The sequence below is a fragment of the Sturnus vulgaris genome, chromosome 2 (assembly GCF_052056855.1).
Source record: "Sturnus vulgaris isolate bStuVul1 chromosome 2, bStuVul1.hap1, whole genome shotgun sequence".
Lineage (NCBI taxonomy): Eukaryota > Metazoa > Chordata > Aves > Passeriformes > Sturnidae > Sturnus > Sturnus vulgaris.
In genome coordinates this window covers 63587531-63613541 of record NC_142244.1, presented here as the reverse complement: position 1 = coordinate 63613541, position 26011 = coordinate 63587531, and the positions used below count along the sequence as shown (strand labels likewise).

General features: G+C 37.9%; 1 protein-coding gene and 1 long non-coding RNA gene across 4 annotated transcripts in view; one reads left to right on the top strand and one right to left on the bottom strand.

Moving 5' to 3' along the window:
• DIAPH3 (diaphanous related formin 3) overlaps positions 1-15378 on the top strand; it is a 202819-nt gene extending 187441 nt beyond the window's left edge. For both annotated transcript variants that reach the window (XM_088159730.1, XM_088159729.1), the window contains one exon: positions 13045-15378. In XM_088159730.1, coding sequence (XP_088015856.1) covers positions 13045-13301 — 257 coding nt within the window. In that variant the 3' untranslated portion in view covers positions 13302-15378. The remainder of the gene's footprint in view (positions 1-13044) is intronic.
• On the bottom strand, positions 1542-23726 carry LOC148224827 (uncharacterized). Of its 2 annotated transcripts, XR_015801519.1 has the most exons (4): positions 23599-23726; positions 22595-22683; positions 3839-3937; positions 1542-2171 (listed from the first exon to the last, which is right to left on the bottom strand). It is a non-coding gene; the product is annotated as an uncharacterized LOC148224827 (long non-coding RNA). The 2 variants fall into 2 exon arrangements; XR_015801520.1 differs by lacking the exons at positions 1542-2171; positions 3839-3937 and adding an exon at positions 19870-19959.
• Positions 23727-26011: the final 2285 nt, after the last annotated feature.

The window sequence follows — 26011 nt, the reverse complement described above, 5'->3', positions numbered from 1 at the left end:
ATAGTTGTTCTAGAAAGAAGTGTTATTTTAATAGTTATTACGTATATTGTGTTTCCTTAAAGGTGTTTTTATCATCTCTTTAGAACATGGTGGGAGAAGAAGAATTTTCTTTATAAGAACTGTGTGGCGATTGTGCCGGTGTATGACTGAGAATAACCTATAGACATTCTAGCCTGAATGAATTTATGTGCATGTAAAACTGTGTGTACTTTGTGTCCTAAAAATATATTTTCAAGTTTTTTTGAGTGGTCTTAATTTTTTGAAGAGTATCCATGGAACTTCTCCTGGCTGTCTTCTAGTTTCTTCTGTTACATATGGAATAATTGAGAGAGGAAACTTGAGGAAATTTTTGAGCAATCAAGTGATTTCCATCAAAGACTAACTTGGATCTAGAAATAAGTTGTTTTGTGGGTTGGTGTGTTTTTTGTCTACACCAAGTTGGCATCTATAGTCAATACAGTTGCAAAGTAGTAAACACCAGTGATTTCACACAATTAGCAAAGCTCACCCCTAGACAAGACTGGCAATGGCTGGTTTAAAGGCAATGAAGCGTCTGCACATCCACGTTTGAGAAGGAATTGTCATTGCTTAGATGTGATCACATATGGGCTTGGAACTAAAGTCTAGGCTTGTAGTGAAGTGCATGCCAACATAAACCCATACAGTAAACCAGGGAACAAAAGCCTAAACAGGAAAAAATGGAATTGTGTAAAAGTTTACCTTTAAAGTCTGAAATCTGTCATGTGAACAGATTCCGTGAAATTCATATATGCAATGGCATAGAGTTGTTACACTATCTCCAGTTTTACTGGGAGTACCAGGGTTGGCCCTCATGTTCTCCGTGGCAGCCCATAATCTGCTGTGCTTTGTCTCAGTGACTGGTGATGCCACCAGACCAGTGTTTGGCTGTTGCTGAGCTGTGCTTGCACGGTGTCGTGGCTTTCTGTCTGTTCACCCACAAAACACGGAGCCAGGAGGCTCAGGGTGGGAAAGAGTTTGGAAGGGGATAACCAGCACAGCTGACCCAGGCTGATGCGCCTACCATATGATGTCATGCTCACAATAACATCTCAGGGAAAGGAGCAAAAGTTCTTTTTGAACATGTTCCCTTACAACCTGAAGCATATTTTAAAAGGACTACATTTTTCCCAACTTCCTTCAGAAAACCCCTTCACAGATTTTATGCTTTTATGTGTCATAGTAGGAATAATATTTAGTTGAATGCCCATAGTAATTGAAAAAAGAAGTGTATTCATGCTAATTCAGATAAACTTCAGTGGTCTTTGCTGTAATATGTTGTTCTCTGAATTCTTGCATTGTTCAAGCATTTACATTTAACATGAGAATGTATTTGACCATGCATGCTACAGAGAAATAAGTTAAGCATATGTTTTTTTCTTTGTGAGTGATTGAACTTGTGTATTATTATTTTAATTACCCCTCAGGCAATCTTCTGATGTGTGATCAAGTGCAGGTCAATGTTCTGAGAGTCCTTCAACATGACAGTTCACAGAATAATTATCCTGTCATCTCACCTTGATTCATTGTTTCATCGTTTCTTGGACTTTTTCCTCTTTCTCACATTTGCTTAGCAACCAGATCACAAGTCTCATACTTATTATTCAAGTAATCACCCACTGCAGCACATAGATGCATCAATTAAAGCTTTACAATGAAGTATATTGTTCTGTGTGGAATCATCAGGTGTCAGGAATTAAAAATTGATTTTAAATGTTGCAGGCTGCGTTCAAATGGCTCATCTGTGTTTATGTTAAACAAACAAGCATGCTAACAATTCCAAACAAAAGAGATAGGTCAAAATCATTAGGAAATGAATGATAAAATATATTCTTAAAGCACTTAGTCTTTTAGAGATTTACCAATTAAATGCAGCTCTGAAATGTCTGAATGCCAAACATTTATTTTAGCTCTGTTTTTTCAGATGCAAATCAATTTGATGTCTGCTTTATATGTTCTTACCTATAGTCTTTGTAAACATTTTCTGGCTAATTTTCCGATTTGTGTAAATTTCACAGCAATTTATTATTCGAATGAAATTCAAGTACCCAGAAGCTGTCAAGATGGTTCAGTGATTTAATGTTGGCGTCCTGCAGCTTTGACTTTAATCAGCAGATGCTCTGGCATTACCATAAATGTTTTCTTAACCGTCTCTGTCAAAAAAAAAAAAAAAAAAAAAAAAAGTGAGAGCGAGAGAGAATTTTTCCTGTTTGGAGTCTCCTGTTTCTGATTAAATTTGGTTTGGGTTCTTTTGCATAATTAATATACCATGATGCTCTCTCACCATTTGTTTTTAATATCACCTTTTGAGCTAAACACATTTGCAAGACTGCTTCATAAGTCAAAACAGACGAAGGAAAAACAAGTCTATGTTTAAGAATCCTCTGTTTCTGTGGCTTGGGAGGTCTTACTGCCTTCTGCCTTGTTTGCTCAATGAGTATAGAGGCTTCAGGTTTTAAGTCACTCAGTTTTTCATATTCTGTGTAATATTTTAAGTTCCTTCATGAGAGGTTTTTTTTGTCTGTGCGTGCAAATGTGTGTTGCATTTTAGATTTTTGGAAATTTAAAAAAAACCCCTCCTACACGGTAAGATTAACTTTTGTTAGCTGATGATTGCTAAATAGTATTTGAGTGCAACTGATTAAGAAGAGAAGGAGGAAGTACTACAGTTAGCTTCTGTTATTTTAACATACCAAAGTGGCTGCTAAGAGTTTAACTGGTCAAATATAGGGCAGTAAATATGTTCATTTTGTGAAAAATGCATACCATTAGTGATGTTAAACACAGCATTTTGAATTCACAATGACTGGATTAATTACCCATGATAATGTAGCTTGAATTTGTCTTGTGATAATTCAGTGGTATTTGGAGGAGTCAGTAAAAGCCATTTTTTAAATAATAAAATGGTCTCCTCTCTCAGAGACTGTTGAAATCAGCATCTCTTTTCAGAGCAGTTTATCACACTTGCAGAGTACAGTTGTTGGTGTCAAATACACATATGGCTGGATCATGTGCAGAGTAGAAACATTTTTGTATATCCCATCTCTCTCCACACATGAACAAGGCCAAATTACAGTCCATCCCAAAGAGAAGAAATAATTAAGTGAAAGCACATAGCATTAATTAGAGCATAAGATAAAGAGAGAGAAGAATTGTCAAAGGAATATTTTATGCAATCTTGTAGAGTGAGGGAGAGATAAATCATTTTGCCTTTTTTCTCAATATTTACTTTTGCACCAGCATCTTCTTGAATATGTACTATTTCCTGCTCCACGGTTTCAGTCTGCTCATTAGCACGCTATCAATTATTTTCTGCAGAGCTTTGTCAGAGGAAAGTAAGGACCATAATAATAATATGAAAGTTACATGAACTAAGATGGTTCTGCTTCATTCCATTTCTGTCCAGTGTATTCATGAAGGCAATCTTGGATGTTAGTTTACACAAGTTAAACTTCACAGTCAGGTCTGCTTCTGTCGTCTTAAAAAGCACCCATGCTATAAAGAAGCACAGATTAGAATTCAAAGTTCTCATAAATACTTGTCCAGGTTAGTAAATCACTACACTCTTCCCTGTCATACCATTAACAGCATGTAGTGCTCTCTGTTGCTATTCTTCCAGAGACCTCTTTTAAAAATGTTTAAAACTGGAGGAGCCTGAGAGCCATATACTATTTTTGCAATCTTTTGAATAATAGTGAATGACAGCCCACTATGACTGTGACCTGTGTGGGCAAGAGCTGCCCCAGGGCATTGGTCCTGTGCCTCTTACAGCAATATAAGGAGATTGTGTTTCTATTCAACTGTTAAAACTAATACCCACCTAATTTACTTTCAGCTCTAGCCTCTCTTCTTTATGCTGTTCCCAAAAGTATTTCCAGGACTCTGTAGATCTCCCTTTTGCTTAGAAGTAGTTTGATTTCTTAGGAGAGAAGAGCAACAGATGATGAGAGAAAGATAGTTTTTCTCGTTAGTTTGATCTGATATTACAAATTATTTGTATTCAAACTTAAAGGAGTTCAACCTCCCAGTACTCTGATTGCTGATATACACCTGGGAATGGAAGTTTGGGATAAAAATAAGAAATAAAAATTGTATGGATTTGTAGCAGCAACTGGAATTGCTAGGGAATATCTTGTAAACATTTGATATCAAGAGTAGCGGATAAGAAATAATAATAGTGCTAAACTTTTAAGGCAATTACCAGACATAGATACACGTCCTGGTTTAGGGCAGATTTGGGAGGAAACCTCCCAAGGGGTCCCTCTAGAAAGCAAATTCAAGCAGCCCCTACCCCTACCAGTTTAAGAGACATAAATCTCCTTTGAGAAAAGTGGAAAGAACTGTTTATTTAGCAAGCAAAGTACTCACAAACATGGAAAAATGACTAATATTAAACAATGGAACCTCTCTCTGTTCTGAAGAGATGGCAAATTCAGAGAGTCCTTGTCATGGGGGCTAGCTCAGCTCGCTCAGTCTCTCTCAGTCCCTCCTGTGCTGGAAAATGCCGTGTCCCAGCCCCAGTGGGCCACAGGTGTGAGCTCCCAGTGTTCTTCTGGGTTTCCAGTCCAGAGCAGGGCTGATCAGTTCCAAGAAAAAGAAAAATCACACTCTGGGGAACTTCTCTGCCTCAGAGAAAACTAACTAAAGGCTAAAACCTAACTAAGAGCAAAGGAGAGCTCTCTCCTGCTGTCCATGCTGCAAACACAGTCCGTGAGAAGGAATGCAGGGGAGCAAGTGCATTTTCTGCTAACAAACTGCTCCTCTCCCCCACTTTGTTCCCAAAACCAGTCTTAGAGGTGCAGAACTTAATACCCAGCACAAACAGAACAGACGATTGGGGATACAGGGATAATAAAGTCACCCCAGGACAATACATAAAATCATAGAATGGTTTGTCAGAATTGGCCTTAAAGGTCATCTAATTCCAACACCCACTCCATGGACATGGACAGCACCCACTGAGGTTGCTCAGAATCCCATCCAGCCTGGCCTTGAACCTTTCCAGGGATGGGGCATGGTTTTTGTGTGGGTTTGTGTGTTTTACTTGTTTGTCTGAGTTTTTTTCTTTGTGTATGCTACATAGTAAATACTGAACAGAAGCAACAACAACATTTAGAACTGCAGTGAGTAAAATCTCATAAATATAAGGTCAGTCTTTAAGATTTGCTTTGTTGTTTGGGTTTGTTGTGGGTTTTATTTTCCAGAGGTAGGAGGCTTCCTACTGTGTTTTTCCTCAACAGTTGCTAAAAGAAGACAAAATTGTGTGTTTCTTTTTCATTTTAGTTATTTTCATCAGCATGTTGCTTATCATTCCCCATTGCATCTGCTAGTGGCTTTCCTTTGATGGCAGCAGTCTTTATGCATATTGCTGAAGCTTTTTATCAAAGTGCACGTTGAAAGCAGTACTCATCTATAGGTAGCTGGTTTGCAGACAGGTTTGGAGACTAAATGTGTCTACTGCTTGAAGGCAATTTAGTATGTGTGATCTACATTAATTATGATCAGCTGAAGAGGGTAGCTTTAGACTATGGACCTCTGTGTATCTTGTCGCAGGTCACTAACTTAGACAGTCATCATTTTTTACTGTTAACTCTAAAGATGATTTGGAATACAAGCTGTAGTATACTTCTGAACAAAATAAAAGAAGTAATAAACCACATTCCAGAAACTTAAAATGCTTTAAAATATATTAACTTCCAGTTTTATTATTGTCATTTCCCATTTTTTCCTTGACTTAAAGAAGAGAAAAAGTTTATATTTGTCCTATTTGTACTTTAAGAGAAATCCCAAAAACACCTAGGCTATGGATTGTTTCTGCCCACTGGGGCCTGAAGACCCCATGCCACTGGTATTCACGTAGATCAATATTTACCTTTTAAATCTCTTTGCCTGACGTAAATAAGAAGATTAATGTATTAGTTATTAATACTAAAGTTATGACTTGTGATTTAACAATTTTTAAATTAAGAGACTTAGACTTTAGTTTTTCAAGAATGTTTCAAACCACGTGCTCTAAAAATCATTAATGACCACAAAGCAGATTTCTGTTTTGGAAATTTCCATTTTGCAGTTTTCCTAGAAACTGCCAAATGTGCCTCCTTTTGGGGAAAAATGCATTAAAAAAACACAGGAAATCAAATGTAATTCCGGGTGAATTAGGAAGGATGCCAAACTCCTAAGTCTGAAATAGTCATCTTAGAAGACACCTGCAGAGGTTTCGTCTCTCACTGACCTTGGGTGATTTCAGCAGCTTGATCCACACTCTTGTTCTCTTATCATCTTGACAGGTACTCTAGACTTTTCTTAAAATACCAGTAAGTAAAAGTTGCATTGCTTGTAAAAAAAAAAAAGTCAGTGTCTTATCACAGGTGGGAATATATTAGTTTAAACAGAGAAATTGGTTCCAACTCATTGCAATTGCAAAGTGTCTTTGGAAAAGATAGGTAAAAGTTTGAATGGAGTGATCAGCAGGAACTTAAAGTAGTCTTTGAGAAGATATAGATAGGAAGGGGATTAAAAGAATTTTTAAAGGTTTTACTTTAGGGCCAAGTCAAAGGGAGCTGGTCCAGCACAGTTCCTGTTGTCAAAAATGAGTTTGCTCACAGTTTGTAATTGACTGTCTTTGAAATTTAGTTTCTATAAATTCTCTGTATTAGTCACACTCTGTGCTGATATACTCACTTCTTGCCTTTGAAATGCACATAAACCTCCTATATTCACAATTTCTCAAAACTGTCTCATCTAAATTGTGCTTACTGATAGTGTTTCTTCCTTGTGTTTCACACCTTTTTAATGCAACACTCAAGAACAGCAGCAACTATTAAATTAAATGTGCATAGTTTCAAAAAGAAATGTTCCAAATATCAGTAACACTTTTTCATGTCTCATGAGTTATTGTCTGCTTAAGATTAGTAGAGTTGTGAGCATTTAGTATGAAATACAAAGGTGTAAGAAATTGCTTATCAAGCAAAGGTCTTTTGACTACAACTCACACTCCTTTATGTGTTAGGGCTGGAGCTGCAGGTTCAAACTGAAATAAGTTGTAACAACACACAGTGCTCCTTATACCAGGGACATTCTTCAAGCCTACCCTTGTCATCAGAAATATTGTTGAAAAACAATGAAAGCAATTAAAAGTATTTAAAATATTTTCCATTAAACCATCCGGAAAGGAGCTGTCCCATTTTTTTAATGAATGATGTTAGGTGATACAGATGGACCTTCTAGCTATAGCAGTCTTTCATATTGTGTCTAAATTCTGGTTCTGAGGGATAAGGCGGGCTTTGAGAAGGATAGTGAAGTCTTGGTATATTCTCACACTGGGGCTAAGGTCTGGGGATAGATTTCAGAAGTCTCTCTTTGGGCTGTAAAAATTAAAGGAGATTGGGTGCCTCAAAAATCTGGGGGCTTGCAACTGTCTGGTGTTTGGGGCTCTAATAGGAGTTGGTGCAGGAAACGAGACTGTCCTTTCAAAACTGAGAGAAAAACATTAATTAATTATTTTCTTCATGGCATTTCTGATAGTAAGAAGCCAAGAGTCTGGAATCTGTTTATTTAGATGGAACATATGAGGATATACCCCGATATCCTCATGACATCCATGGTATGTTATCACTGTCTAAGTACAACTTCACGGGTTAAGGTTGCACTGGGACATGCGTGACGATGTGGTCAGTGAACTTTGTGAGAAGTCAACAGGACTTCAGGCAGAGAATGGGTTGTGTCAAGCATTTCAGCTTTTGGGAATACTATACAACTGCATCCAAAATTAGCACATGGCACTGCTGTCAAAAATGCATGTTCTTTTCCCCTGATGTTTTGCTGGGAAAATACATGAGCACAGCATCAGCAGGGTGTAGCTTTTTGAGAATTTCAGTTCCGTGCATCAGGAATGAGGAACCAGACACAAACTATGGCACCAAACTGGGGAGCCAGTGGTAAGAGTTATGGCTAGGGCTGTTACTTTTTCCAAGATAACGTCCTTTGGCATGGAGGCATTCCTTCATTGTCTAGGACATGACTTAAATGACAAGTCATGACTTAAAATGTAGAAGTAATTTGCATTGCCAGCAATATCAGTATGGGTGGGCTTTTGAAAATGTTGGCATAGACATAGATTCAGGAATATGATGTAGCATGTGAAGCACAAGTCAGCGAGATCAGAAATATTCCACTGGGTTTTTGAGCATTTTTCCCTGTTAACTTGGCAAGAGATGTAATGAGGTTGTAACTGCAATTGTTCTTTTTATGTTACAGTTTCTCGTGCCCTACATTGAGATGTATGACTGTAATATGAGCATGTAATGCCACACAATGCTGTTCTCTTTATTGTATTTGCAACTTTATTTTTCAATCAGTCTAGAAGTATTTACATAAAACCAAAATACGTCCTTAGTATCAAGACTTTTACTCAGAAACTGTGTGATGAAATAAAGCTCTTCAACATCCTTTTAAATATTGAATATTTATTAGTTGTTTTAAAAAAACTACCTCGACTATAGTGAGTCTCTTGTAATCATTTTTGTTCTCTATTAAAGGTAATATATAACACTATTGTGTAGAATTTTAAAATCTCCAACTGATTATTTTTTTTTCCCCCAAGTTCACAGCAGACAGGTCTAATACTACTGATGTTTTTTTGTTCAGATGCTAGTGCACAATTTCCTTTTTCTGAATATGATGTATCCTTTAATAGATTATAAGCATACTGTTATACATTGTTCTGTGTTACGACATCATTTAAACTGTGGACAGCTATATTAAGCACAGTTCTCTGTCAACTGAATTTCCTGAGCACTGCTGCTAGAAGGCTTGTATCTAGATGATCGTATTTGGCTCTAGGTTTTGCAAATATGGCTTTGGAATGCTTTTGATTAACAGCAATGTTCAAGCAATTAATATCTGCAAAAACTGCGTTTGAATAGGTCTAGAGGACTGACAAAAGTTCAGTATTGAACAAGGGAAAGAAAAGATTTAAATATCAGGGAATTTGGACACTGAGACATTCATAGTGTATAATGTGATCTCTGCCTAAACTGCAGCCTAAAAGCATTCACTAGCAGTAAAGTCAAAACCGTTATGGGTTATCACCAGAGCACTTAGAAAACTTAAAACTTAATAATGAATTCAAAATTACTGCCTTTTTTTTTCTTTTTTATTCTATATGCATAGTGATTGTTATGATATGGGCAAATGACAAATTTTGATTGTTGAAAGTGACCAAATAGTAGAAACTTGTCTCAACTACTTCCAGTATATACAGGAAATTAATATGTTCTGTCTTTATCCAGTGATTTTTCATGTCTGATTTCTTTTTGTCTTGCTACTTGCGGAAGGTGCGCCTTTCTACAGTAGGTGGACAAATAGTGCATCTCCGGAAATGTAAGCTTTCTTCTTAACAAGAGGTGCCTTTCCATTAGTAGTTTTTTGTTTAACCATCTGTGTGCTTAATTATATCCAGTTCTTTAGATTATAGTAGTATTTGAACCAATGCATGTGTGTAAATACATAATTTGTTTCAAATATAGTTCATTATCAAAAGAACAAAACAAATTTGTGTATGTCTATGATGTAATGGTTCAAAGTATTTTAGGAAAGTCTGTTAATGCCTGTATGGTTTGTGGATTTCTTGTGTATTCCCTTTTTCTGGAAACATAGGTGGCCAATGTCACTATGCCATGTCCTGCTGTTTGGGCAGCTATATCAAATACTGTCTTCAGAAACAGATTAAATTCCTGCTTATGACTGGTTATGGTTTCTTGCTTTTGCATGTATATATGTGAATTCCAGAACTTCATTATTCTGGTGGTTCAAGGTTTTAATGTCTAATAGGGAGTAAATTAATGGCTATTTATTCTTGTATTACTTTGTCAGTTAATCTTGACTTCTGGCTTTTTTTGAGAATAAATAACTATATGCTTTCCAGCTTTTACCATACCAAACTAAGGAAGTCTGTTTTTTCCACAGTTGTGGTCAAAGCTGCATGCTAACTTGCAGCAGTTTGCAGCCACGTAGTTCTGAATTCACATGCAAGATACACTGGGTTTTTTAAACCACTCACCTCAACATTGACAGGTTGAAAATTAACTTCTTTGGTTTCACCACTATAGCACAGGATTTGAGGGAGGTGAGGTTATGATCCTAAGTCAAGGCAGTGGAAATGGATGGTACCAAATCACCAATGCATGCGAGTTTTGAATCAGTGAATGAAGCAGTATAGAGAGTGCTTAAGAGTTTGGATTTAACACAAATTAATTTCTGTTGTCTTAAAATAAAAAATTGAGGAATTAGTGAGTCTTTTGACTTTGATAGTGCCTAACTAATCTTACACTTTGATTTAAAGAGAAGTCATCTTTCACTCTGATAAGAATGCCATGAGTAGAACATATACCTGAAGTAATACAACTGTTAATTCTTTACATGCACATTTACTAAAGTGAAATCTAAGGCTCTAAGTACTAGCAAACTTCAGTATTTCTGAATGAAATTCGCAGCAGCCAATTCCCTTAGCAGGGAACTATCTACCTCCACATCTGCAAGTACTGGACTTGCACTGAGGCATAGCAATCCTCTGTGGAGAAGTTCCTTCTTGACTGGAGAACATAAGCGGTAAAGATGCCACCTGATTTAGAAAGCAGCTGAAATATCAACTTTGAAATTATAATACTGGATTTAGATAAATTATGTGTCCAAGTACTATTTTTTAAACGTAATCTAGCTGCCCAGTATTATTTGTAACATGGCTGAGACCAAGGTCTTCTCATTATTAAGGAATGCTGCTAATCACTAGCATGAGACGTTGTGATTTTCTAGTGAATCTTGACATCATCATTGCAAAGGAGAGGAAACAAGAACTACTCACATAAACTCAAAACTGTTTAGGGCACTATCCTAATGCCATGTTTCATTGTTCCCTTCAGAGTGGAGGGAAAGGCTAGTCATCTGAGTTAAATATTGCACTTATTAGTCTATGCCTAGAAATTCACAATTGCTGTTGTTTTGAGGGAAAAGAAAAAACACAGCTCTCTTCATCTTTACTCTGTCCTATCCCTATGCAACAATTCCAGATTATTTGAAGAAATTTATGGGACATGCTGAAGTGAAAGCCTCAATTAGTTACTGAGTTTCAAAGTGTTAAAAGAGTTTGGATAGATCCCATGAGCTACGACTTATTAATAGCTTGCTTGTAGCAGTTCCCTGCTTAGGCTGCAGTTGTGAGTCTCACTCTAAGGCACCTCTACTCTGCCCTATGTACACTATGAGAAACTGCATGATTTTATGGCTGGATTTTACTTTGAGACTCAGTTCATAAAGAGTTCCCCATCTCTGTTATATCAGTCTAGCTCGCCACACCTAATTAATCCTCACATTTTGGGGTGAAGACTGCTGAAGTGTGAAGTAGTTAAAATTTGGTTGTTGACACATTTGAGAAGCTTAATTTCTTTTGAGTGACTAATTTCTTTTAGACTTTTTAAAAATCCAACAGCTATGCTTCCTCTCTGGTGATATGACAATGTGTTTTCTTACACTTTAAAGTGTTGGTTTTTAAACACCAACTTTTTTCCGGCTGCCCCTAGATTGAATGTAAACAGAAAGGTCTGTGGGGCAGCTGGTAGTTTGTATATTGACACAGGTAGTGTGCTTTTATCAGCTTGCAAATATGTGTTCAGAATCAATAAGCGTAAACATTTAAGTAGAATGGGATATTTAAGAGTGCACATAGAAAGGATATTTTAATTATATATGACGGGTTTATTACATGTAATTATGAAGATATGTTCATAACCAGTCATTGGCCTCCTGTGATTCAGGAACACTGTGCTGCTGCATATTCAAGGTCAAATTATTTTCCGTAGTGTAAAAAAAAGATAAGTTTTTCAGCTAAGTGTCAAATTTGTCTTAAGAAATTTTAATTAAGAATTGTTTATCTGATTTAGAAGATGATGGAAAGAGAGTATTTATTTTCCTCCACTTCCCTAAAGGTGATCGTACTTACAAAATTTGCTGAGATTGTCCAAGAAGGTGTGTAAAATCCTCATCCATCACTGAGAGCCCCTGGTCAGGGAATGACAGTGCAGTAAATATCTTCAGCAGCTGCCTTTTAATGTACAAGCTGTTTTCGGTAGGAATTTTCAGCACTCACATAAAACACACTGTCATGAGTGACTGCCTGTGCTCCAAAGTCATTACTATTGGGATGATGGAACATCTTTCAGCGAATAACCAAAAAACTTTAAATGTCATGTCAAGTGTGTTGAAGGCATTTTCAAGCCTTGCTCAAGGTTACATGAATATTGAGTAGGCCTGTTTTTAAAAAGTTTGATATCTGTGAGAGAAACCACTCATATGCTGGTTGGGAAAATAGTCACTTGATCTGGAAGGGGGGTGGGGAACGACAGAAAAAGAAATCCACCTATTAATCATGCCAAACCTGAAAAACTCCTGCCTGGATATTAACTGAGTGCAACTTTGTGTGACAGGCAATGCCAGTGATGTTTAGCAAAAGAATAGTGAATTTCTGGAATATGCAATTATTTAATTATTTATTTATTCTGAAATATAAAATTTCTGGAAATTACTTAGCTGCCTAAAAGTTCACAAAGGAAAGAAAAGGTATTACAATGGATAATTAAATTAAAATAGATTTTTCTAATACATTTTAAAATTTGAACAATTAAAAATATGTAGGAAATGTAATTAATGAGGTAAAACCTAGGAAGACACTAAGAGGTAGGTACCTCTTTGACTCCAGTAGGAAAGGAAGATCCTGTCAGGCTATATCTGTGATTTTGTAAGAAATATGGATGTTAATCTAATGAAGACATGTAAAGTCTGGATCACTTTCAGGGGACCGAGTCCACTGCTTTGGAAGTGATATTTTGTCTTGCCTCCTTGGCAATCATTACCCCTTGTAGTACATCATCTGCACATAAAATTTTTCTGATCAAGAGGTCTTTTTATATTACAGAATATTGAAGCTGATTATTTTAGTAGTGAAACAAGGTTTCCTTTATTTGTCTTCTGCAGAGAACCAGAAAGGACAGCCAGAGAAGCCGTGTTCGCACCACAGCATCAGTTTAAACTCGACAAGAAGCCCAGTCACCAAAGAAGTTACATATGATGTGGAAACAAGTTCTAAGGTGTTGAACAAGGCTGTTGGGAGAAAGGAAGCCTGTCATGGAGAAGGGGGCAAAGAAAAGAAAATAGATCGTATCGGGTCCCCTTCTAAGAGAGAAGCCATTCCAGAAGTAGAAGCTCTCTTGGCAAGACTGCGAGCACTATAGAATAATCATATAACAGATTAAATAAAAGTTAAAAACAATAGCCTACACTACATCTTTAAAGAAACAGTAATTTTCTATCTTTGACATTACATACTTCTGAGCTCCTAACTTCTCTGTTGATGAATGATCTGTTTCTAAACTTTGCTTGCAAGACTATACAAAACGATACTATTGTTTTGCATAACTGCAAGATGATTTTTTATTATATGTTTTTACTTAAAAAGCATATGAAAAGTATCAGAAGTGTCTTTTAAGTATTGTTAAATCATCATGCCTGGGAATAGGGTCAATAAATAACAGAAAAGGTATTCTTATATTTTCTACTGTAATTTCTATATTTAGGAGGCTAAAGCACCAAAAATGTATCATTAGAGTGTCCTTTACAATTACCGTAATATACAGTATCAGCCATATTCCAATTTGAGCTCATCAAAGAGCACCAAAGCTTGCTGAATTATAGATGTATTTACCACATGGTAATTCATGGGCAGTAAACAAAAAATCTATGCAAATAATATAGTTTATGTGTAATTAATATATCACTACTTTTAAGGTTATTATCATTATTATGTCAAAATAATATATACAATTGCTTTGATTGCAAGGCTTTTCAATTGTGTCTTTAGTGGGGAAAAATGCCTTCACTGGTGTAATATTTTATCTTTTCACATGAGAATTAATATGTTTCTAGAGAAGGAATATGTAACGGGGAAGATCTTTTCAATTGGTTTTTCACAAACTCATTTTCCAGTAGCCCATAAAGTCTTACTTGCTGGCACAACAGGAGTCTTGCAAGTGATTGCATCTCTTTTATCCCACTGTCATTGTACAGTGTTGCGTGTTCCTATTTATTAATTGCACATCAGAAAGAGTTGCTTCCAATGTTACCAAGTAGGGAGCTATTGTTAGTCTCTTTGCTCCGTTATTTAAAGCTTCCTTATTCTAAGATTGGATTAAGAATCAAATACCTTTCCTCTAAATTATTTTTTTTCTTTACAAAATGCTGAAAAATATGTCTTTCAATAAGAGTCAGTTACATGAAACTGTTTCAATGCTCCAGTGCTTTTTATATCCTTGTTTAAGTTGCCTTTGTACTTCCTGCACTAAACATTAATAAAGTTAATTAGAACTTGAAAACTGGGCCTGATTACACACACGGCATAGGGGGGTTTTCAGCCATCATGGGAATCAATCTCCTGTTTCTGGGACTGTTGTAGCTGTCATTATACACTAATTACATATCCCGCCTTTGATGAAAAAAGAGAAGTATAAACACAAGTCAGGGAAGGATTCAGAGCAGGCCTGTCAGACAGACATTTCTTCAGCTTCCCTTGACAACAATGGGCACAGCTGTCATACAGAGACACCTTTGGTAACTTGAAATATATCTTGAATATATAACTCAGAATACAGTGACTGATAGTTGTTCCACTAAGGTCTTCTGCACCTCCAGTATTAAGACTTACTACCCCTATTTACAGGGTGCAGTAAAAATTACTATCTAAAAAGGCCAATATGACTGACTACATAAAGTGACATTTCAAACACAAAGAAAATGCCTGTTCAAGGGGAATAAAAGTGAGCAGTTCACTGGATTTCTTCAGTTGCCAGGGATGCTAAAATAAAAGGGCTAAAAGTAGAGAGCCATCTCTTAAATATTAGGAGGATGATCTACCAAGTGTAGGTGGAAGTACAAATTATTTTCATGAACACTATAAACTTGTTCATTTGAATTAATGGATGATACTCTACCTGAGAAAACTGACAGTTCAGGACACTGCTACACAGCTGATCAAGCAATGAAAAGTTACAAAACTCTCTACTGAATTTTGCAATGAACAAAATGCTGCTAGAAGCCTAGCATCTCCTGAGTTTAAAATAAATATTTATCTTTAAATTACAGAATTGAAACTACTTTTTTTTTACAGTTTGGGAAGGTTTTAGAAATGTATTCCGGGGCTTTTAGTCCTAAGATATTATGTTTCTGAATTAATCCTTTCAAGCAGTCGTCAAGATAATTTGCAGAGGTGTTTTTTCTGTAACAAGGCAAATAAAAGGCTATGGAACTTCTTAGAATCCATGTAAATACAGTGTGAGTTTTTTTCCTCCTTTTTTCCTGCTTCTTTGTACCATGATAACTTAATCTCAGAGTTAAAGTACATGGTTGAGTTGAAGTACACAGTAGGTTTTCTTTCTACATTTTCTCTTTCTTTAATTTCTGTTAGACACAAAGTCATACACAGGATGTTTTTGATATGAAAAATGCTAGTATGGCCTTATGAGTTCAGGAAAATCATAACTTTGAAAGTATTGCAGCTGTATTTATTTCTATGATTTTATGTTTTTATTAAAGTATAAAACTCAGCTTGTAAATTATGTAAATAGCTTTAATTAAAATTTTAAAATTAATTCATGTATTCAGTTTAAAATTCAAAGTTAATTCAATCTTAGAATACTTCGGGTAGACCTTTATTGGTATGTGCTAGTCATTTTTAGTAGGTATTGAGTCTACTCTTAGAACTGAGGGATTGAGCCATGAACCACTTCCGCTAGATATGGACAAAGGTTTCACATACTATGCCACACCCTCTCTATAATTCATACCTGAAAATTAAGTCCTTATAAAAGAGCTTTCTGATTTAGTCAAACATGACTGTTCAGATAAAAGCATTTGAACTAATCTTTCAAGGCTCTTTCCCTACCTGAGCAGCAGACAGAAGGCACAAACATCCATGACTTTTCTTGCTGGTACAACTGTAAAGGTCTAACACATCTTTTTGATTCTTCATATGCATTTTGGATGACTTTTTATTTCACTCAGTAAAAGAAATTTGATTACTACATCAATTTTTACTTCCTGTGACACCGTATTGTTTGTGGTGGTTGTCTAAATTTGTATGAAGTATTCTAATGTTTTGACCTTAGCAAGGCAGGAATGTTTGGACCAGTCTCTTCAAGCTGCTCACAGCCAAGCTTGACACCTGACTCACAAGCTGTAGGTAATAGCCCAGTGTGTGTAAGCCCAGAAGGATAAATGGAGGAAGTGCCTTCATTATAAAAAAGTCCAACACTGCCAGCACCTGGTGGCTGCCACGAGATGTGATCCTGCTCTGGATCGGGCACTTCATTAAAGAAGCATGGACCAGCAACCTGAAAATATTTATTTTTAGTTCCCAATTATTATGGCAACACTACTGCTTAAGAGACTGACAGGACCACATGTAGGAAAAAAAAGTCTCAAACGCAGTTGTTACAAACAGTTTTTCTCCAACACCGTTTTCTTTGTTTTCTCTCATACAACCATTCCTCAGCCTGGTCATTCAAAAAGTCACACTCTCCAGAACTGCAGGAGTTAATGCTGACCAGCTGGAGGTGTTGCAGCCCTTCAAGCTTTTATAATGAAAGCTGAGAAGGACATTTACTGCTAACACTTTTGCCACCTCCATTTCTAATGAGCAGGACCAAATTATAATATTTTACTAATCTTTCCAAGCCTTACAATACTCAGTAACTATAAAACAAATGGGCAACAAACCGGGGTCAATAAACCCCAAGCTATGGCACCTAAAACATTTTAATAAGCAAGCAGGGTCAAGTGAAAGAGCTCAGCAAAAAAAGCAATTGCATGACCACATTGCTTCCTCCAGAACAAAATAAAGCATTACTATACCATTTTCTATTTTTTTTTTAATGTGATGTATGGAATTTGCACAACTGAACTGCAGCAGAAAAATAACTTCTTTTGAGTCTGAGGAACTGTTTGTCTAGTTCATGAAATAAAAGGAATTAGACAAATTCCACTTTATCAATTTTTTATCTAATTTTATGACTATTCCTGTATCTAAGAAATTCTAAAATTACCATCTGCTATTAAATTAACTACGGCACCAACTAATGAACTTGGTTTACATTTTCTTAATACATGAAGCAATAACATTTTCTTCCTTTTCATATACACTTTCTCCATTGCACTATTGTGTGTTTCAGCTGAAGTATAGTATTTAGAACAGGGCTCTACATCTCACTGGAAAAGCATGTTTGATAAAGCATGCTGGTCACTCTGACAATGAAAAATAAACAAGAGGTGTTCACACACAATTTTTCTCCCTCCCAGCTGCAGAGATAGCCATTAAGTTTCATATGTTAGCTGAGTACATTTAAACTCCTCTGTGCTTCTTCTTTCATAATTCAGCTTTTTCTTTTTGTGATCCATGTGATGGCATACACTGAAGAGTGGTTAAGGGAAATATTTTCAGCATACCAAAAGGAAACTAAGCAGATGACTTGCATGCAACATCAGCCCTATATGCCGTAGGAGGCAGAACACTTGAAATGTAACCCAAAAAGGCAGATAAAGTATTTCATTCCACAGAAGGAAAATGGCTCCTTTCATCTAAATGAGCTTATTCCACTGCTGATACCAGAATTGTATGTATTTTGGGAGGATAATGTACCCCTATTTTTAAATCTGTGTTACATTAGCCAGAAAAAATAAACTATGGAAAGACAGAAGTGCAGAGGCTGGGAAGCAGAGTTGATTAATGTGCTGCCTGATTTCACTTCTGGGACCTGAAATTGCATCCAGTGCAGAATGAAGGAACTAGGGGGGAAAAAACCCAGTTTCATCTGACATCTGTAAAGGTCATGAAGGAAATGATGGTGGGTGATCCAGAGTTGGTGTGGCCACAGGTGTCTTGTCTTTTCAGAGACATATATCAGAATATCCTCGGAATAAGCAATGCTGTTGGGCTGTTAGTTCTTGAAGCCCTCAAATGAATCAAAGGAAGGAAAAGTCTGGCAGAGATAAATATGAGCTGCCATAAAACCTGAGAATATTTTCATCTTAAATCCAAGCACCAGCCCTGCTCCTCTTCACTTTGGTAGCTAAAAGAGGAGAGAGAGTAGTCCACATGGTGGCCATACCTTCCCTATGTCTGTGCCAGACAAAGCTGCTCTTGGCAGCTGCCCTGGCTGGCACAGTGAAGGCAGCACAGATGCCACTCTGCCCTCCTAGTGTTTCAGACTGTGGAAAGACGCAGGAGCCATGGCCAGCAGACGTGGCCTCAAATCATGGCATCACCATAAAAAGACCCCATGGTTCTAGAGCCACACATTAAGTACAATAAAAAAAGATAGTCTTCTAAATTATTCAGGTGTCAAAACAGCACCAGAACGTGTACATATTCCTTATGCCTCCTAAAGACAACTGTTACATCCACTCTCTGATCACTCCATTCAAGCTGCACAGAAGGAGCTTAAATTCTCAATTATTTTGACTTCTAATATATAGTTCTGCCCTTAATTGAAATTTTCAGTCCAAAGCAAGACACTTTAAACTTTGCAGTCTATAACTGTTAGTTAAAAAAGAGGCTTTTGTAAAAGCTCTGTTTAATTTGTTGCATTTTAATGTGAGGGTTGTTAGTTGAAAACATGGAGTGCAACACAACTCTTTCCATTAACTAAGACAGAAATGGCAATTATGCAGTCTGTTGATCGAATTCCTTACTAACGAAGGGTACTTTCTGCTAATGGATAGAAAAGCAGAGCAGTCCAGTTAAACAAGTCACCTTGATAGTGGAATGCAAGACCCATCAATTTTATTCATGACTTCTTCACTAATGAATCTCGGGGCACAACCCATCAGCACTGCTCCTGAAAGACAACCACTGAGGTAGAGGAACCACAAAAAGTGGTTTGAAATGAAAAATGGGGTGAGAGATTTCCACCCCTTGAGAAGGGGAATTGGTTATGACAAATTTATCTCCAAGGTGCCTGGACACTGTATTAAAAATGCTAAGACAGAAAAAGCTACAGTCCTGCCATGTAGTTGGTGGCATCTTGCCTTTTTGTACTGCAGCATCATGACAAGATAACCAGATCCCTGTCTTCATCTCTACCCTGGAACCCACACTGACATTGTGGAGAATCAGAAGGAACAATAATCATACCAGTATGAGAATTTTTTTCACTTGGGATGTAATGGATTCCAGCCTGCAACTCCACACCACAGTTTAATTGCTTAAGCCTCTGTATGATGATTGGGAAGAGCCAGCTTTCTCCTTGTCCCCTCAGCAGGGGATATGGGGCACTCTTGTCCAGAAGGAACAGAATGAGTTCTCATTAACTTTGGCTCCAGAATACAATTTTCTATTCTTTGATTACCAAATCTCCAAGGAGACATTAGGTGTTTTTCTTTTTCTCAGAAGGACTGCGCTACAGTAAATCTTTCCATTATCTAATAAACAGTTAAAATTCAATAGCACCTAGGTAGAGCATCAAAATCAGCAGGCAAGAACAAATTAAGTCCTTCATGAAAGAGGCTGTGCAGGATCATTTCTTCCACTTCCATCTCCAATATCTTTAATACTAAATACACAAGCCTATATTAAAGTTAAAATTGCTTTTAATTAGATAAAACCAAGAAGACTCGGTGTTCATCTTATACCTTTTTCACTGGTGCTTTGATTAGCACAGTTTCAGCACCTTGTCTCAAATTATTAACCTGTCCTATTTTCAACTCAGAAGTCCAATATATGAACACAGGTGCCCAAACCTAATCCTGTGAGGTCCCGTGTACGTCCTCGTAAGTACTCCTCATCCTCAGACTGCATGAAATTACTCTGATCAAAGGGTGACTGTAGCCTTTCAGGTTCACGCCCTAATGAATAAAATATACAAAGGTGACTTGAGTGAAATCCTCTCCAATGTGCTGACAAAGGTAAAATAAAATATTCCCCTTAGGACATTTTCCTGGCAGAACAACTTGACCCCTGTGTGACTGGACTTCAGAAAGAAATAGATAATGCTCTAAGTAACTAATTCACTCACTGAACTTTTGGGCAATTTTTTGCCAAATGATTGGCGTTTTCCACCATATATACAGGAGATACATCTCAAAGCATCATAAAGTTTTAGATGGGTCTATAATACATCTTTAACTTCAAGCCCCTTGCATGTAAACTGCAGTATTAATTGCTGTGTTTTTTATTTCTAAATGCTGCCTATTTTCCAACCATGGATTTTGTTTTTTACAAACCTCTCCCATGATTCACACCAAGTATTACTCCAGAAATTCAGCTTTGTCCTTGCTCACTGATGAAATTTTACTATTATGTAGTAATTGCAGTGCCCTGAACTCTCATCCTCCTGCAAATTTTATGTTCCTCCAAGGAGAATGTTTCTTCTTAAAGTGATATTATTTCATCGGTACAATGTGGCTCACTAAGCTTGCCTTTTGCCCCCTTGTTCTTAGACTTTAAAAGGAGACTGTAACAGTCTGATCCAGCACCTACTGAGAAGAAATCAAAGGCTCCTGTTGACTTCAGTGAGTGCTGGAGACAGCTCCTAAATAGGATGACTCAAAGTGCAGCTCTAGCCTGGGGGCAGCTATACAGCTGATACTGTGGGGCTTTATTGTTTCATTGCTTCCAGCTCCAATCTGCACAGTTTTTTAGTATAATTATAATTTTCTTGTTGCCAGCCCAATAAATATCATGCTGGATAGGAGAGTTGAATTACTGCCCGAAATTTTAACCAGCAAAAATGATCCTGTAATCAGATTTCTTATGTCATGCAGGACTCAGGATTGTATACAATTCTAATTTTCCTTAAATGAGCCACAATCATAAAGACCACTCAACAGAAAACACATGTTCTACAAGGCAGCATTCCAGTCAGTGGCTGAGCCAACTGGGGAACAAAGCAATGGGCAAGCAGTTTTGAAGGCCATGTCCCAGGACACACGGTCTCTGTGTTGTCTGTTGTGTCACCCCACAAACTGTGCATGGGTGTATTGCCAATGCCTCAGCCCGTGCTATGACTCCTTGTAGAGTACTGTTATACTCAGAGACTTTGTGAGCTTGAAACCCACAATCTAGTATTCTTAGAAAAACAAAGTGTGTTAACACACTTCTCCTGTCCATCCACAGCTAACTCAGGCATGCATTACTGACCAAAAGCAGAAAATTTCCCTGCATCATTGAGATCAGTCACGTCGGACAGAAACAACTCTTACCTTTAAGGTAGGTTGTTAGTGCTCAGCACAGTGCACCTCACTGAGACCCCTGCCAGATTTGTGTACAAGCAACAGCCACCACCAGTAGTTTCTGCCTTTGGTCACCACTAACAAGTGAAAAAGAGTTAATCATGGTAAAGTTAAATTAACATGAAACGCCTGACTTGTCTCATTCACATTATTTTGACAGTAGCATATGTTCCTGCTTTACACATGAAAGCTTAATTACAGCATTTTAGGTGGCAAACCAGTTAATTATATAAAAATGGGGCCCAGAAGTCTGTGATATGACACCTTTCCATGTTTCCCTGGGAGATGTCATGAACAAAAGAAGATGTTTATTGTTAGCAGCATCAGGCTGAGGGCTACAGGGGAGCATTGCCACTGAAGCCTGGGGTCCCTGTGCACAATCCAGCTATAATGGAGAGCAAAATGCGTTTTATACAAATTGCTCTGGCTAATAACAAAAGTCAAAGTCAAAGGAAAGCTCTTTTTTGCCTGGAACAATGCACAATCTCTTGTGCAGGCTTCATATCGCCTCACTTCAGATGTTGCTGATGTAAAAATCCCCAACAGAGATCATCATTCATCTTGGCTTTTCTTTATCACTCATCACGGCTTTCCTCCTACACAGAACAGGCCAATTTGAACTCTTTCAACTGCATATGTCAGGAAGAGAGAAGGCAGTCTGCAGCCATGCCTAGGCCCTCCTTCGACTAGAAAGAGAGCCTGAGGGGACCAGCTCGGGTGTGGGCAGATGAAACTGAACATTTGAAAATGATTAGAGAAACCAGTGTGCTACCTAAATCTAGAATAAAGGGAAGATGGAGCCCCTGCTCAGCATCATGTCACGAACTCCATGTGCTTTGTTCTTTCTTGCCAGGAGCCCTCTTGGCGGAAAATTCTCTCTTTGAATGGTATTAGCACAGTTTTTTTTTTTTTCCTTTCAGAGCCCAATACAACTACCTGGACAATTCTTTTCCCTGAGGGCCTTCTGTCTGCCTTTCAACCATTGGTATGCTGGAGGCTACCATACCTAAAGCATGATCCCACAGACTGTATGTTTGAACCTGGACATTAGTCCTGTGGTGTTGCCTGTTGTCCCATGGAATTTCTGCTCAGTCTGGACCTTGAAATTAAATTCCCACACTTGACCCATCCACCAACAGTCACCCACTAAGCCTATGGCAAAACAATTATTCACTTAAAACCAACCCACCATCAAAGCAGCGGGCACTGCAGGCCAAAAAACCCAGCAGCATAAATTTGTAGCACTCACCTGACAAGAAGGTGTCTTGTTTTGTTCTTCCTCCTGTGTGGTTTTGTGCTTTGCATCAGACTTTGACCGGTACAACAGCTGTTCATATCCTATGTATAGTAGGGTATAATATTTGAAATAATCAGCTTCCACAAATGTCCTGGCATTGCACTTGTATACAGTCACCTGTTTTCCGTCTCATATTCTGCAGCTATGAAAATTCTCTCTTAAAATAATCTATATAAAATATACAATGGAAGGCTTTATTTTCACCTCAGGCTCTTGATGACAAGAATAACTCCTTGAACTTCATCTTGCAGGTTTATAATATGACTAGGATTTTTATAAAAGCAAAAAGACAGTACAACTGAACTGTTACATAGCAAAGGACTCACTATCTGTGTTTTTAGAGACTTTATCTCGGAAAGCCCTGTGAACATAATAGGATAAATTACTTAAGCTTGCAAAAACAGGGACATCTCACAATGCTGACCTCCTAGTTTCACCTTTATCTCACCTAATTATATCGACATGCAGAACTGGATAATGTTCTGCTGCAGCATTCCAAGATGCTTTGTAGATCATAGATGCAGCAGCACACTGAAAGCCTCTGGCTTTATGGCAGATTTGCACTGTTTCAGGGAAGGCAGAGGGGGATTCTCTAGTGTCATGTTCCAAAAGGGTGAAGAGTGCTACTTTTGCACAGAGGGCTTCTGAAAGGCACAGCTGCTATCACATAGCAAAATACCTAGTGTTGATACTTTTTTTTTTTTTTTTCTTTTAGTAATGGGAAAAGCAAAACACACAATCTTCCAAGACTGCTTCAGACGTGGTGTCAAGAATAAAAGTAGTGAGATTTTATTCTTAAGCAAAGATCACTGCGTTACTGAAGGCAGAGAAAGCTTTATGCCAGCAGCTCACAAAAGAAACCATGAGATTTTCTAAAGGTAATTGAATACTGGTAAAGGAATATAGCAGCTAAAACAAACCATCTCTTATCCCTGAAGGGGAATGCAGGGACTTACCTGTGTCTAGCAGTTGGAAGCTATGTGCTATGGAAAGGATTCAGTCCTGTAAACATGTCTAGTACCCAGCTGATCTCTCTTTCTGCTGTTTTTCCAGTCATGTAAACATCTCCTGTCCTTTGGCAAGGAACTCAACTCTCTTACTCCCCCCTCAGCATCTCCTTTTGTTTATTTTGAACCTGACTCCTGCTGACACCATGTGCTGGCGCTAATCCTCATGTTGCAGGTATAACGCCAGTCTCACTGGCAGTTTAGGAAAAGCTGCGCGCTCCAAAGGCTCCGCAATTCATCATAATTTCCAGGAAGAAGCAAAAGAGCAGTGGTGGTGATTGCTGCCTCTTTCCTAAGGGCAACAGAGGAATGTATCTGTCAACCTGACATGGCATCCAGTGAAAGCTAACCGCAAGAGCTCCTGTGCTGCTCATCCCTGTGGTATTAATAATACTGACAGGAATGACCATGGCAGAACAAAAGTGACTACAAGGAGTTGAAGCGTGGGTGGGAACCCTTGCATGTGCCAATTGCTCCTAACAAGAATCATATTTTGGGTAACAGCAGAAACAGGCTTCTGGGGGTGGCACTGGAGTACTGGCTTCTCATCTGTGGGGCTGTTGCTTAATGGGCAGCTGGGTAAGGATTAAGGTAACTTAATGAGTGTGTTTGCATTTAATAGAGGATCCTGGAGGATGGCATCCAAGCCTGGGGTCCTCAGTACAGTGACCTGTTGGAGCGGGCCCAGAGCAGGGGCATGAAGGCGAGTGCAGGGCAGGAGCACCTCCCCTGAGAGGACAGGCTGAGAGCTGGGTCTGTTCAGCCTGGAGAAGAGAAGGCTGTGGGGAGGACTTATTGCAGCCTCTCAGCAATTAAGGGTGGTTTATAAAATGGAGAGAAACATTTCAGCAGGGCCTGTTGCACCAGGACAAGGGTAATAATTTTAAACTGAAAGAGGGTAGATTCAGACTAGATATAAGGAAGAAATTTTTTTAATGAAAAGCCTGGTGAAACACTGGGGCTAATTTCCCAGAGATGTGGTAGACAACCCATCCCAGGAAACATTCAAGGTGAGGTGGGTCAGGGCTCTGAGTAACCTGATGTAGTGGAAGGTGTCCCTGTTCATTGCAGGGGGGTTTGAACTTCCAACCCAAACCATTCTATTATTCTATAAATAGACTGCCCTAAAAATGAGGGGAAATCAGGATATGCCATAGGGCTCAAGAGGAGAATGCTAAACTGGTCAGAGCAGATCAGTTCCTGTATTCTTCTACAAGTACCCGAACAGTAGATGATGGAAAGGTAGATACAAGATCAAATCTGCAACATAATCAGTGCAACACATTCAGATAGATAATGCTTACCAGAAGAAGGAGAATACCAAAACAACCTTTAGGGTTCTAGATGGAGACTTTAATGAATTCAGAGGTTTTCATAGTAAAATCATCTGTGATTCTGATCCAAAGTAAATAAGTGCTAAAGATAGCATTTCCTAAGAAAATATCTCACTAAAGTGAAACAAACAAAACATGGGAAGAGGTACCTATCTGTAGAGGAAAATGTTAGCAGATACAAATGTGAGTAAGTTGGATTTGAGAGTCAGAGAGGTTTCACAATGGGATAAACATAACTCGGGTTTCAAATGACAAAAAAAGAAAAGAAAAATATTCAAAGACACAGAAGAAAAAGAAAAGAAAAGCAGCAATGTAACATCATATTCAATTAATACAGCAATGGAAGATGGCAAGAAATTGGTTTGTAAGAATACTGACATTATCACCAAGATTAACAAAATTTATTGGTCTGATACTCAATGGAGAAGTAATGCAATCAAGAGACAGCTTCAGGAAAGCTCTTTAACTTTCTTGCATGCCTTTGATGGAAAGGGAAACTGATCATGTGGCTGCTATTTCCTAGATGTGAGTAAGAGACAATGCCACATTTTTTTTTTAGCAGGGAAATATGGGCTAGGAAGTATTTAAGGCATAAAGAAGTTAAATCCTTTTGCATCCATTTGGTCACAGGAGTTTTATTCCAGTTCATACAGTGACCATCCTTGAGAACTCCTAAGGGTTCAGGAGGGATCAGAGATCAAGATAGGAAGAAGTAATCATGATGCCTAACAGAAAAGAGGGTTACAGCATCACCTTAGAATGTCGTATACCCTGCATTCCATGTGGTGGAATTCCTTTCACACCATGCTCTAGAGATTTCTTTCAGGAAAACATGACTATGCAAAACCAGTTCCAAATGGTTACAAAGCTGATTAGAAAAATGTACTTTGTTGTAGGCAGAAGGAATCTGGTGTGCAAACAGAGAAAAAGAGAAACCCCTCTAAGTAGCTACATGTAGTCTCCATTATAGACACCATGAAAAACATGGTGAGAGTTTTGTAGATCCAAAGCAAGCACAAGTGAACTTG